We start from the raw sequence: 14,882 nt of genomic DNA on the forward strand, positions 1-14,882 counted from the left end.
GACAATTGCATAGAGCATATCATCAACATTCCCTGCAGATGTCAAAGGGAATCCAGAGGCAGGAGGAAATACATATCCTTGCCACATCTGACTGTAAACATCATAAACTTCCAGCCCCCAAAAATCATAAAGCAAGAGAGAGCCTTTTTTCTCCCTCAGGGGTATTTGTGTGTATCTCTCAAGTTCTTGAAATCATGAGCTCAGACAGGTTTTCAACCATGAGATTAAGTATTACAAGTGCTCTAAATATTTATATTTAGAAAGTGAAAGCACAACTATTTCACTTCCTTCCCAGAAGAAGACAAAAGCTACAAATCTGATTACACTGAGTTGGTAGCTGGAGATAACTAATTAAATCCTTCTGTGTAGAGGAAAATGTTTCTTTGACATCACAACTGAAGTTAAAAGCAAGTAATTGAAGAAAAATCCCAGAGTTAAATAAACCATCATCTGAAATAAAATACCAGAAAACTCCATCCACTGTGTGTGAAATCAAGGCAAGGTGGGAAACAGTGAAATGGTACCTGTTCTGTGGAACGAAACACAAACCACCTCCTCAAGGGCTGGAAGAAGGTCGGTGGTGGTTTCATTGATTTCGAGGCCATGTGCAACACAGCAGAGGAGGAGCACCAATGTTACCAGAGTAAGAGCTCTCTAGGCACCCACTCTGGGCTGGTTCTTACCTTCTGGCAGCCTGGGGCTGGCGTGGATGGAGTTGGGGTCCCCGTCCTCCTCGGGATGGTAACGATACAGAGTCTGTGACTGCTTTGGGGAGGACTGGCTGCGCTCTTCCTCCAGAGCCACGGGAGGAGAGGTTGTTGCACTGAACTTCACCGTGGGGAAATCATTCCCCTCGAGGCTCTCATGGGACGGCGCGGCTGAGCTCGGCTCCGTGAAGTTCACCTCTTTCAAGCCCTGATACATGCTGTTCTCTGGCTCTTCCTTCCTGGCATGCTTTTTCATTTTGGAGTGGGGGGCTCTTTCTTGCTCGTGCCTCTCTTTGCTCTCCTTTGGCCGCCTCTCCAGCTCCTGGGGGCGCTGGGGTGTCTCGGCGGTGGCCGCGGTGTGCGGCGGCGGAGCCCCGGTGGTGGCTGGCGCCCCGCTGTGTGTCCCCCGCTGGAGGGAGGGTGCCGTGGTGCGAGGCAGCCGCCGGCCGCGCTCGGTGCCCCTGTGGGGCTCGGCAGGGCCGCCAGGCGCCGCGCTGGGGCCGGGCGCCGCCGTGCCCTCGCTGCGGGGCTGGGCCGTGGCCGGCGCCGAGGGAGCCACGCTGGCCGCCAGGTAGTCGTAGTCCTCGGCCTGCTCCTGGCTGAGGCTCTCGTGCTCCAGGTGGGACGAGTAACTCCTGTACTTCTTTGGGGCCTCCACCTGGGCGGCGTCTCCCTCGGAGGCCTCCTGGTCGTAGCTGTAGGGATCATCATAGTGCCTCTCGGGCTCGCCGTCCTCCGCGTCCCCGGGGCTGGCCGTGTTCAGGGAGAAGGTGTCGCAGTCCGGCAGCTGGTAGCACATCAGCTCCCCGCCGGCGTTGGGGCAGTGGCACACCTTGCAGGGGGGCATGTGGAAGGTGTGCCCCGCCACGTACTTCTGTCCCTCGTGCAGGCAGCCGATGCGGCCGCACTGCGGACACCCGTCGGCCGGCACCACCGCGTCGATGCAGTTCGGCGGCAGCTCCGGGCAAAGCATGAACTGGCAGCTGATCTTGCCGCCTCCCTTGGGGCACGAGCACTCGGTGCTGCCGAAGTCCACGAAATAGGACTGTCCCTCGGGCACCTTGCCGTTGACGAAGCCCACGTTGACGCAGTCGTAGTACTGGTAGCCCTCGCAGGTGCAGCCGTGCTGCAGGCACGTGGCGCAGCACTCGCCGGGCTCCAGCACGTCCTCGATGCAGTTCTCCAGTGGCTGGCACTCGGCGCCCGTGCAGTCCCTCTGCGCCCGGCAGCTGCCCGCCAGCAGCAGCGCCAGCAGCAGCGCATCCCAAGGGCTCCGCTGCCGCCTCCGGGCCCTGGCCATCGTCTTCCCCAGGGAACGCGCCTCCGCTCCGACCTCGCACCCTCAGCCTTGGCCGCTCTCCCGCAGGGCTGGCGCTTCAGCTCCCAATCTGCGGCGCTTTCCCCAGTTACCTTTTCTCATAGATCCTGGAGTTATGAAAGAAAACTCTGTTAAAGACTACACTCAGCACATATCCTGTTAAACATTAGAGGTTTTTAAAAGTTGGGACGAAATCCAACATCTGGAAACCTAAGGACGAAAATTAATCGTAATGCTTTCCAAGCGTTAGAGGCACTAAGTTTGGAGTTGGATGCTTCCCTATTTTGAAAAGGAAAGGAAGAAAAAAAAAATGGTTGAGACTGTTCTGTTTTGGATCTGTTGACAAAACATACATATTTCAATAAAAAGAAGGCACTTCTTTATACTTCAATGCCTTTTTGTTAATCTTTCCAGCTAAAAAGATTTTTTGGCAGAGAATAAGTAAATACACAGTTCTTCCTCTGCAGATATGAGCTTAAGATAATTATTTTTTATGTTTTAATTACAGAGACTCAACTCTTAAGGAATTTTTATAGACAAAACTTAGCCTTGGGACGTGAGAATTTGTCTGTACACATGTTAACTCAAAATCTGGATTTTTTTCTGTCTCCTTCCCCCACTGAGAAATCTCTTGCACTTCAGTCTTCAGCATTAACAGTTATTTCTTTGCTCCAGCGGGGCTAAAATAGAACTTCTTTGTGTGTTGCGGTTACTTTGTGGTTACACATCGTATTAACTATCCTGTAATACATATTAAGGGCCGGATCCTCTGCTCACAGAGGCTGGCACAGCTCCACAGCAGGACTGTTGTGCACAGAGGGATCGACTCCAACTTCACTGGAGGACATTTACAACAGCTGAGGATGTGTCACCACTGGCAACTACTTCTTTTAGTTTTGACACCACCAGCAGTACTTTTTAGTGAATTCCTATACTATGAACACACAATATAGATCTATACATATATGAACTGGCATAATAACACTTTATTAAAATGCCTTGAAGAGCAAATGGTTTGCTTTTTAATTACTACACCCTTTGAGCATCAAAAAGTTCCAGGGTTCATCAGCTGTTGTCCTTTATATCAAAATTATGTTCACAAAGCCACACAACACGGAAAACCACTTACAACAGAAAAACAATTTGCCTATAGAACTTTATAGAATCTGATTATTTTCCCAGGACCCCTCCCATCATCAAAAAAAACCCCCTAAAACATTTATCTTGGGGGTAAAATACAGCCACATCACCCAGAACAATGAACCACACACGCAAGAGGAGCTGTGCCAGAAAATCCATTCAGGAAGATTAGTTCTCCCATTCAAAGGGGGCTTCCAACAAGGCTGCTCAGTCCCTCTGGCAAGAGGCCAGGCTCTGGGGAAAGCGTGCCTGTTCTGATAAGATACGGACAAACCGTGCTAAGAATTTCCACAGCTCTGCTCTGGAATCCCAATTACTTCAGTACCTTATATAGAGACAGAATTCTTACAAATGCAGGTTTCCTACTACTAATTTGAGTATATTAGCTGAGTGTGCTAAAGAAGAGTGATTGAAGAAAAAATGAAATTGTCAGAAAATACAATAATGGCTTGGAAGAATCTCACTTTTTCAGAATCTCACTGCTCTCAAAAACCAGGCTATTTCTCATGAAGGAGAATTTTCAATATGTGGTGCTGAAATTAATTTTTCAGAACACAGCCTGGAAATTAATAATTTATCCTGCTTTCAGCAGCTTTTCCAGGTAATCCATATTTGTAGTTGCTACATTGCTTTAGCTGGGAAATAATGAATGGGAGAACAACTACAGGTAACTTCTGTAAGACACTGGCAGCAGGATTTTGTCAGATCCCCTCCCGTGGCACCTCCTGGTGCCTCAGCACAGGTGTGTCCCCTGGGCAAACCCCATGGGGAGGCACCTGAGCTCAGCTTTGCCCTGGCCATGTTCCCTCTTCCACATCAGGCTTCCCAGAGATCCCCAGCACCCAGCAAGGGCCATCTGGGTGTCAGGGGCACAGGTCTGGCAGCTGTGTGTGCACCAGAGCAGGGCCAGGCATCACCTGCACCAGGGACAGGTAGGGCACAGGTGTGACACCCAGCCCAGCTGTGCTGGCCTGCTGGGGCACAGCTCCAGGGACAGGCTCCCCACAGCTCCTGAGCACACACTCACTCCCAACACAAACCCACTGATGCTGTGCTGAGGCAAGAGGCACAAAGCAGTCGTCACTCGCAGGGACAGTGTAGAGGGACAGCTGAGGGTTTGTCACAGGCCAGTCCTGCTTTGGTGACAAGAGCTGTCCCTGTGCTGTCACCTCCTTCCCCCTCACACAGTTTGGCCCAAGGGTTTATTTGCTTCTCTGGGTCACTGTCAGTCCTTGCTCTGCTCCCATCCTTGCTCCCTTGTCTCTTTCCCACAGAGAGCCCAGAGAGCTCATGGCCAGCCCTGTCCCTGCTCCTGCCTCTCACACTTTCTGCTCCGTGCCTTGCTCTGTGCCCTCGTGCCTTCCTCTCCCCACCCCTTCCACATCTCTCAGCATTCGGGTTTTCAAGCTTAATGAAATCCTTGTAACCCTTCCTCTATAAATGCCACCCCAACTTTCCCTTTCCCCTGGCTCGCTTTCCTTTCTCAGAGGCTCCTTGTTCCTGGTGCAGTGACTCCAACAAAAAGTATCTTTTTATTCCTTTAAACTGCTGCGTTTCCCTGTGCTTTCTCCATCTGTTTCCCACACCCATCACTCCCCCCAGCCCATAAACTCACATATCAGAGAAACAGCCTCTGCTTCAGGCACAGAGAAAACCATCTTTGAGGGAAGCACAGCCACGGCTGCTGAGCCCCATGGAGCCCCATCCCTGCTCACAGAGCTGTGCTCCTGCCAGCCCTGCAGCTGATGTGCTCCACCTCTGGCTCCCTGCCCTTCCCCAGCACTGCAACGATGCTCTGGAGACAGCAGCTCATTACTGGGGAACGCCATCAAAGCTGGAGCTGTAAATAAAGGTGTCTGAAACAAGAGGGTAAAAAAAAATGCACTATCTCTGTAGGGTAGGGGAGTTTAATACTAGCAGATGTTATTGCAATAAGTAGTTTCCATTAACTATTTTAATGCTTTCCTTAATGTCCTTTTACACAACTGGGGCAGTATGCAAGGGCTTCACTAGAATGAGAATTGGTTCTTTGTACTCTCACCAATGCCCTTCGCCCACTCTTGCCAAGGTCACTGACTTCTGCTGTTCCTTTGAAGGAAAAGTTAAGCCCTGCACACCTAAAACAAAAGTCTTTCAAAGGCTCTGTTGAAAGCTGTGCAGAGCTCTACAGCAAGGAACCATGTGCCACCTGTGCCAGCCCTTGTGCACTGCTTCATGGCCCAGGAGAATTCCATTCATGTCCACTCTGGAATGTCCTAACCTGTCTATGGTGCTCTGCTTTGGCTCAAGGGCCAAGCCTGTTGGCTTTACTGGGTTTCACTGGGCCATTATTAAAGAAGTTCTGTCATTCCTGTGCTCATAATTCCTCCTGAGCAAGCAGGAGTGCCCATGCAAGGGAGGGGCAGTGCTTTGGACTGAGAGTGAGCCCCTCAAATTTTACCCACATAAACATGTGAGGTAAAGCAGCAGCAAACAGTGGATGGTCACATGGCTGCAGTTCCTTATGTCCCAATTCCTTCTTCAAACAGTATTCCTAGGAAAGGCAGAGTAAAGACACCTTATGGAAAACCAGCTTTAAAGAGAGTCCAAATAAACATCTACTCCAGGCACATATTTTCATGGAAAAGGAAAACAGATGAAACCAGTATCTGTGTGATGGGACATCCAAGGCTAACAGCAGCAGTCATCAAGATTATAACTAGTCCTGGCTGAAAAACATCATATTCCTGTCTCCTTGCAGGGGAATAAAACAAGATTTCAAGATGCTTATTTCAATTCGGTTTGGGGCCAGCAAGTTATAAATTTTGACATTTTTTGCAAAACAATATACTCCAAGTGATTTACTTCAATCAAAGCCATAACATAAAACCAAAAGGAAGAATGTTGACTTGATTAAAATTGTTCAATCGCATTACTCAAAAATGTTGATGAAACCAGTGTGTTTCCACACAAGATCTAGACATTTTAAATGTGCAACTTCTTTAAATCAAGAGAAGCATTTTATTGGGAGATTCTTTTTCCAGATGGTTTCATTTCAGTGCTGGACCAGAAAGCTTACTCTAGGTAAGCAGAGGTGACGGGAGGCACAGTCCTGCAAGGATTTCACACAAAGACAACCCCTCTGTGTGAAGGATGCCCCAGAGACATGCAGAAGGTGGGCACATGTGGAAGAGATACCACAGGAGCAACACACTCCAGCAAATGCTCCCTGAACAGAAGGAGGCAGCCATTTAAAAACAAAAAGCAGTAGAGAGAATAAACCCAATGCACTGTAGGAGAACCCACTGACTTCCATGTTTAAGATGTACCTGTGATTTCACCAAGTGGAGAACCCTGTGAAGAGGTTTAGACAGAACAAGTCTTTTCCCATCCTACCTCTCAGTCCCTCACTGCACTGCCATTTTTGATGATGACAGGAACAGAAGTGCTGCTCTGATCTGTATCTTCTGCTTCTGGAATTGAGCAGGGCCAGATGCCAGGCTGATGTAAGAGCAGAAGGTGGCAGCCATCTGTGCAATCCCTCCTGTGGGAGCACAGCTGGCTGCAACTGGGAGCAGCTCCTTAGCCTGCCCATGAATCCACCCCTAAGGTTCAGACACACAAAGAAAAAAACTATGGGAAAGCCAGTGCAGGGCTGGCACAACCCAAGTTCATCAGCCCACAGAGCTGCCACAAACTTCTCCTGGTTTCCCAGTGGCAGCCAGCTGAAATTGGCCCTGCAGGTCCAAGCTGTATGTGAGCAGCGACCAAACACAGCTGTGCTCTGTGCTGGGGAACCCTTCAGTGATGCTGAATCTCCTCTCACAGCGGGGAAAGCTCTGCAGAAAGCAGGGCAGCAGGCAGAAGCACATGTGCACACCCATCCCGAGGAGCAAGGGTATGTATTTCCCCAGTCTGAGCATTTTCACACCTCTCCCCAGCCAGAGCTCTGGGCTGCTGCAGCTGCCAGCAGCTCCTCGCTGCCTGCGGTCACAGCTTAGACTGAGGGAGGAAGCAGGGAGGGGACGGAAGGAAATAACAATTTAAAAACAATCCCTTTAAAATGCAAGAGAAAATGGAAATTTGTGAGAGTGTTTGAATCTTGTATAAAAAACAGAAAAAACCCTAAACCCAGTAACTCCTGACTGGGCTGTGCCAGCCCATGGATTAGATCTTCCTTTCACACCCTCTCAATCCGGAAACTTGTGATCTCACCAGGCGCTGGAAGGGATTGCTGCTGGAAGGGATGGGATTGCTGCTGGAAGGGATGGGATTGCTGCTGGAAGGGATGGGATTGCTGCTCTCCTCGCAGAGGGAAGTGCAGGGCTATTCACCAGGAGGATGAATGAAAAGGGAGAAGTGTTTCCACCGCTGCTCTTACACAACACTCAGGCCCAGGACCCATCATCTCTGCCTGCAAAATAATGGAATCTGAGCTGAGCTGAGCCCCTGTGTTGGGCAGAAGGACCAGGGGGTAGGAAAAACCTCAGGTTAAATCCCAATCCAACGAGCTGCTTTTTGTTATTGAAAGCAAAGCACTCTGGAGTTGTCAACACTCTGGTTCTTGGCTATACAAGCCCGTGTTCAGGAGTCATAGCTTTTGCAGGCAGTTTTCCTCAGCTTTGCATTCAGTAAGAAATCAGTTATCATTAACCCCCTTTTCATGGAAAAGCTTTTAAAAAGGGACATTTGGGAGTCTAGAGGATTTTTGCTTAATTCAACAGGGAACACAAGAGGAGACAAACAAGAAAAAAGAAGGATGGGATCAAAACTCTGATAAGAACTCCCTTCTCAGCAGAAGGACCCTCAGGCAGAGATGCTCCAGAGACTTTCCAGGACATTCCCCATGCTCAAATCCAAACAGAAACCTGACACACTGTAATAGAAAAGCATCACCCAAGGTATTTCAGCTGAAGTAGCCAAGCATTAACAGAAATGACCAGGAACCTCTGGGACTTATTCTTCCAGAAAATGCATTGTTTTAAGGCTTTTTGAAGTCCTGGAGAGCAAAGGCGGCCTTTTCCCAAGGGAATGAGAGCCAGGGAAGGGAGAATCATGTCTTGGGGCTATTGTGTCAGTGCTCCTCTTCAGCCCAGCCCAAAACAACAGGACAGGTACTTGGATTCCAGAGGAGTGAAATTCTGTGTCATTGGGAGTTGGCAGTGCAGCACATCCAGATTGGATCAGTGGGAGCAGGGCAGCTGCTGAGGAGCTGGAGAGGAAGGGCTCACATGGGACATGGGGAGCTCACACAGGACTGTGCAGGGACCAGAGCAGCAGGGACAGGCCCAGGGCTCTGCCACGGGATCCCTGACAAAATGGCAGTGGCATCCCTGATAAACTGACCATGGCAGCCCTGATAAACTGACCATAGAATGAATCCCTGACAAACTGACCATGGGAATCCTGACAAACTGACCATGGCATCCCTGACAAACTGACCACAGGGTCCCTGACAAGCTGACCATGGGAATCCTGAAAAACTGACCACAGAACTCCTGACAAACTGACCATGGCATCCCTGGCAAACTGACCATGGGAATCCCTGACAAACTAACCACAGTGTCCCTGACACGCTGACCAAAGTGTCCCTAACAAACTGACCATGGGAATACTTGACAAACTGACCAGTGGGTCCCTAATGAACTGACCACAGAACCCATGACAAACTGACCACAGCCAGCTTCCCCTCTGGACAAGGCACAGGAGGCTCAGCAAGTCCTGGCAGCTGGGGCAGGATCACAGCTCTGTTGCAAAAGGAGCCAAACTTTTACACTGAGTGAAAATAAACGTGTTTGCTATTGATACATGTTTTTTTCTCTTCTTTTTACATCACCAAGTTTCAGGTGACTATATATACCACTCAAAAACACAATTAAATAATCCAGCTATTTCCACACCAGCCAAAGAAATCTGGGAAAAGATTAAAGCAAACTCAGCAACAGCCACTCAAAAATGTTTCCCAAGGCACAGCCAACAAAAACTTGTCAAAGCTCATAAGTTATGAACTAATTTGCACAGGAAGAGCTCTTCTGGCAGCAGGCAGGTCCCTGAGCTCCACAGCACCTCGAGCAGCCACACACATGTGGAGACAGCCTGGAGATGGGGCAGCACAGCCCCCAGGAGCCAGCACCAGCTCAGGGCTCTGCTGAGCACTGTCAACACTGCAGGCTGCTCTGATAATGAAAGAACAATTCTTTCTCCATTATTTAAAGAGGTGCACTCTCCTCTCTTCCCTCTCAAGAAGGATCAAATCCCTAGTCTCCAAGATGTTCCCCGTTATTTAGATATTTACCATTTCCCACCAAAAGTAACTCAAGCACAACCCCTGCACAATCTCCTAACTGTGCCCCTCAAACATATCCTTTCAAGATCCTGGATTAGATTTCTCTCTCTCTGCTTCCTTTCTCCAATCTCCCTCCAGGATGCTCCAGCCCCCTGCCCCTCCCCAGAGTTTTAAGAGCCCCCATCTGCAGGGCTGCAGTGCCTCTCACCAAGGAAGGAGCCTGCTGCAGGGACTCTGGCATGCAAAACCTCAGATGTCATTCCCACTCCCTCTGTGACCCCTCTCCCCATTTCTGCTTTCCTCCATGAAAGAACTCTGACTACTTAGAGCTCTCTGTAAGCAGCAGATTTAAGTTTTGGGTTTGTTTCTTTTTTGTAATCCACTCTTCTGTGATGCACTTTGAACCCCATGCCCTAAGCAGCGACAGTAATACAGACCTCTTGTTGGGAAATGTGCTGGTTGGAATATCTGGGAATTCCCTACCTATTTCAGACAGCTCTTTCCAAGTAATTCAAACTGAAAATTCGCCCACCTCCACCTAAAATCCAAATTAGGCCAAAAAAAGCCTACTATTCAACTGACAGCTTAGCAAGTGCCCTTTCCTGCCCTGTGTGCTGCCATGGGGCAATTTGGAAATAATCAGCATTGGTTTCTATGCAGGGAAGGCTGAAGGGCACTGCCAGGCAGTTCTGCAGTTTTTGTACCTGTGAGGCAGAGCTGCTCACAGCCAGAGGGGCAGTGCTGCCTCCATGCCCCAACTTCTGCCTCACAACTGAGGATTCTCACAACTCTCCAGAGGAACTCAGGGGGTTGCTTCAGTTTACCAATTAATTCCAAAGCAGTGTCACAACAAAATGTCAATACAGCAAGTATGTAGCAAGCAGTTTTTTCCGTGATTGCACCCCGACTTTGTCGCTGTCATGATTAATGGTGCAAGTCTGGCTGTTGGACATTGAAAAATGCCCAATTATGAATCTGGTCCAGCATCTGCCCACATATTATTTGGTCTGAAGGAAAGGAACTCAGACTTGTTTCAGCATTCCTGCACATGCCTTCTCAACCTCCACGAACTGAAGACTAGAGCATATCTGGAGAGTGGATTGGACGTACCACGAGGCATATTGCCAATTATAAATTAATAAAATCCAGAAAAAGCAGCAGTAATCATTCCCTAGGAACGGTTTCCTCTCATATGGTGACAAAAGAAAGCCCGTATCAGGGTTATTATATTTAGCAATTAAATTCTTCAGCTAAAGCAAAAAATTCTTATTTTAATGGAGGAAAAATGAGAACACTGAGTTAAAATGTTCTCACAGAAATGTTAATTACCACAGGCATTAAACAAATGGAAATCAAAGCCTACCATTTGTTGAGCACTTCGAAAAGTTTTAACACAAAAAAAAAAGTGCTGGAAGGAAACCTTCAATTTTTCCTCATGAATGAAAGTAAATCCCTGTAAATGAAGCTGTATCTATCATGCTGCTAATCAGTCAGCAGCCACAGATGCATTCCACCAATCCAAAGTGTTCCTGCACAAACTTTCCATAAAAACTGATGGAATTAATTTGGTTTGGTGGGTACCAAACTGAAAAGGAAAGAAGCCTGCTCTGCTATTTCATCTCAGAGCCCATCATGCAGAGACAACAATAATTCCAGGTGGAGCTTCACAGAAAACACCCGTGCCCCATCTCCATCTTCCACTTCTTGTGTTCAGGACAGTTTGTGGTTCTGCACCATATTCAATCTACAAACCAGAACAAGACTAGAAAAGCAACTCTTGTTTGTTTTGTAAATTACACATTACATTTTCTAATACCACAGGAAGTTAGTATGATCTGTTGGATAAGTGTGCAAGCCAGACTCTTGGATATTTTAAGTTACTTATCATCACCCAATATGAGTAAACCCATGATCACTTGCAACTACAGGTGGAACATTCAAAATAGAAATCCCAGCAAACCAGATGATACTGCATTAACAAAGAATGCAGACTGAATATTTATATATGTCACCTCACAGACACACACATAATTTAAACAAGAATACTTTTTTTCCTTTTACATCATCTTGGTTTTGTTGAACACAGTGACCAAACAGTAAATTCAATTCATTTTCATCACAGCAAACAATACTCCACCAAAGTGGTATTGACTAGTATGAACAATTTGTTTGGTCTTGGCACATTAAAATACATATTTATGTTTTGGTCAATGATCTTCTGGAAGGAAAGGAAATTATTTTATTTTCCAGCTGAGGAAATCCTACAACTGTAAAGATAACTAATAAAAGAAGAAGTAAATAATTAGTACAAGGGGAAATAAATAATTAGTACAATACAAGAAGGATAAAAATCCCACCAAGGAAAGCAGAGGAGGTGCAATGGGAGGCATTTCAGCTTTGCAGACTGCCTTGTCAGTGCTCTTGGAGGCTGGGCTGAGGCACCTGCAGGGAGCCTTCCTGTGGCACGGCCCTGCCTCACCCGCCGTGATGGAAAGGCTCTAGCAGCCCAGCCAGACGTGCACACCCAGCTGACTGAGCTGCAGCCTGGCACTGGGAATGTTTGCACTGCACTTCAGTGACAAACCTGACAATAAACCCGACTTCGACCTCCTAGGCTCTATTCTGAAAGCAATCACAATCCTGGGTACCCAAAGCACAAAGAACAAGAACAGAACAAAGGGGTCCCGGAATTTAAATTCTCAGAAGGCCACTGGTGCAGCTGAACATCAGTTTTCTAGAAGTCACCTCGTTGATGAGGTTCTCTACAATCAGTGGATGGGTGAAAGACTTCAGAAGGCAATTAATATCCCCAAGAAACTGTTTGGGATGGATGGATGGATGGATGGATGGATGGATGGATGGATGGATGGATGGATGGATGGATGGATGGATGGAATTGTCTCTTTGCAATGAGCTTTACCACAGAAACCCAGGCTGGTTAGGGATGAAAAGGACCTTAAAGATAATCCAGTTCCACCTTCCACTACACCCCAGGTTGCTCAGCCTGGCAGTGGACACTTCCAGGGATGGGAACTCCACACCTGTGCCCCATACAGAGATTTATATTATTAATTACCTTATTTTGGGGCACATAAAGCTGAAGAGCCTGTGATTCCTTTGCTTGGCAACGAGAACTCTATGGGCAATATGAATAAAACTTACAGAATAGTAAGGAACACAAACTGAAGGAGATATTCCTTCACCAGATGTGGACTACAACAGTGCAGAGGCCAGGGAGGAGGAAGCAATCATTCCCTTGGAGGTCAACTGGGAGAATCCCAGCAGAGCCCTGAAAAAAATGATGAATTCCATCATTCCAGCAGTTCCTGGTCATCCAGAGGAATGGAGAAGGAAAGTGGTGTAATATCTCACAATTCTGTCAATCCTCTGTTTCACCTACAAGACAAACTTCTATGAAGGGTGCAAGGTGTGCATCCCAATGGAGATGCTCCTCTCAGTAATGTGGGGGTGGCTACATTACACATGGGCACAATAAGGATTGTCAGGATCTGGATTTTATTGTTTCCATGCTCTTCTCAGAGAGCCAAAGCTCTATAAATCAATCAGTATATAAAAATAATGTGCTCTTGTTATACACAGGCTCCTGTGAGTCACACCCTGACCACTGCCTCCCAAGGCCTGATAAAGGACATTTCCCATCTGGGATGCTTCCCAAGGGAAGTGTTCCCCTTTAAAATAATATTAAGCAGTACCTTTCCACATTACCTTCCAATCTGTACTTCCACCTCAGCTCACAGGCACTGTTTTCCCTTCAGTAGGAGATTTAAGTTGTTTGACTTTATCTTATTTACTTTACACAGATGCTACCTATTCCTTTCTTAAAGATGGATATGATCTGTTGAAGACCTGGAACATCCTATCCCATAGAAAATTCATTCAAAAGTACCATCTGTTCTTCCTGCAGGGGTACAGTAATGCCAGAAACTGTTTAACATTCCATAAATTAAGACCACATAATGGATAGCTCATTGTTAAAGTGAAGCAAGGCATCACCTACAACCTGATGACAGACATTTTGCTGGGGTTTTGCCTTAAAAATAGTATCCAATGTATTATTTTTTGTTTGCTTTTAAAACTTCCCAGTTGACATTAAACAGCAAAGGTGGGTCACAATGTGACCTGAACGTCTGGTTTAATCCCCACTTCCAGCAGGATCCTGTGTAATAACTTCAGGGAGAGAGAGACTCAGAGTGGGCCACTGGGCTATAAAAAATTCACTGCAACACCAAATTCTGTTCTCCTTTCCTCTGGCGTGTGTGTGTTGGATCTGCAGGATACTCTTCCCAAGAGAACAGAATTCAATCTTCAAGTTTAAGAGCCATTAAAACATGTCTTATTTTATGGAGATTACATTACTGCACTCACACACGGCTCCACACTCTGCCTTTCACTCACTGGTAAGAAACCCCAGCTAGAAATACACTTCCATTTGCCATTCCTTTCTACACCCCAATGCTACAACATTTAATCAACAAAAAGGCTGGGCACAAAGTCCTGCTATGAGTATGTATCATCTGAGTCAACACTAAAACAGCCTTCATTTGCCATTCATACAGGAAAACCACAGAATAAAGAGGGAGGGGGAAAAAAAAGAATTTCAGCAGAAAAACCCAAAGCACACACAAAAGAAATCAATAGTGTCTAATTGGAAGAAAATGGCTCTGTAGAATGCTGCCCCAGAGTGGGACACAGTAGCCCCGTGCCCAGTTCCTGGGGTTTCCTGTCCCCTGTCACCCACAGCTGTGGGAGTTGATCCCTGCAACTCCCACCCTGGGCAGCAGCCTGGACCATCCCAGGGGCACAGACCAGCACAGGCTCCTAGAGACAGGAACCATCACCTCAAAACTCCATTATTTCAGCCCAGAATGTCATCATTTAGGACCCTGTATGGAAGTGCACATAATCATTGCCATCTTTTTGAGTAGCTCTCACACTGCTAAAATCCGCAGAAGCAAAGTGCTTTCAGCCCAGCCATTCCTAATCCCGGAGACAATGCTTATATTTTTCCATCACATCAGATCCTGGATGGTGGGGGAAGGGCAGGAGCGTGAGGAGAGGGGGAAATGCAACTTGAGAAGTGGTAAGTGTGTCAAAATCTAAATTACTTGGAGATATTTCGCAGCACAATCCTCCTTTATGCCTGTGCAGCTCGGTTCATATGGCTCACATTCAGTCTGTCACAGTGAATCATTGCTACTCCTTGACTTGCATTAACAAAAACAAACCCAACTTTTGCTCCAGCCTGTGAGGTAAAACTTTTAATTCCCAGTCAAAAGGCCAGAAGTGGCATTAAAAATAACTGTTTTTGTAAGAAGCTCACTTTGAGGAGAAAACAACAAAACAGAAAAGCCCGTGAAGATCTGACTAATAGCACAAACACATGTGTTGCTTATGGAGCATTTTGCAAAAAAGCAAAAAGCTTTGTCCACGA

At 47.1% G+C, this 14,882-nt stretch overlaps 2 protein-coding genes across 6 annotated transcripts in view; both read right to left on the bottom strand.

Moving 5' to 3' along the window:
- Positions 1–14,882, bottom strand: part of LOC306807311 (uncharacterized protein) — a 1,031,843-nt gene that overhangs the window by 297,232 nt on the left and 719,729 nt on the right. The window lies entirely within an intron of this gene.
- Positions 1–14,882, bottom strand: part of FBLN2 (fibulin 2) — a 91,151-nt gene that overhangs the window by 64,329 nt on the left and 11,940 nt on the right. For all 5 annotated transcript variants that reach the window (XM_079316758.1, XM_079316757.1, XM_079316760.1 and 2 more), the window contains exon 2: positions 684–2,132. In XM_079316758.1, coding sequence (XP_079172884.1) covers positions 684–2,007 — 1,324 coding nt within the window. In that variant the 5' untranslated portion in view covers positions 2,008–2,132. The remainder of the gene's footprint in view (positions 1–683; positions 2,133–14,882) is intronic.

This window comes from Erithacus rubecula (genome assembly GCF_903797595.1).
Source record: "Erithacus rubecula genome assembly, chromosome: 13".
In the NCBI taxonomy this organism is placed as follows: domain Eukaryota; kingdom Metazoa; phylum Chordata; class Aves; order Passeriformes; family Muscicapidae; genus Erithacus; species Erithacus rubecula.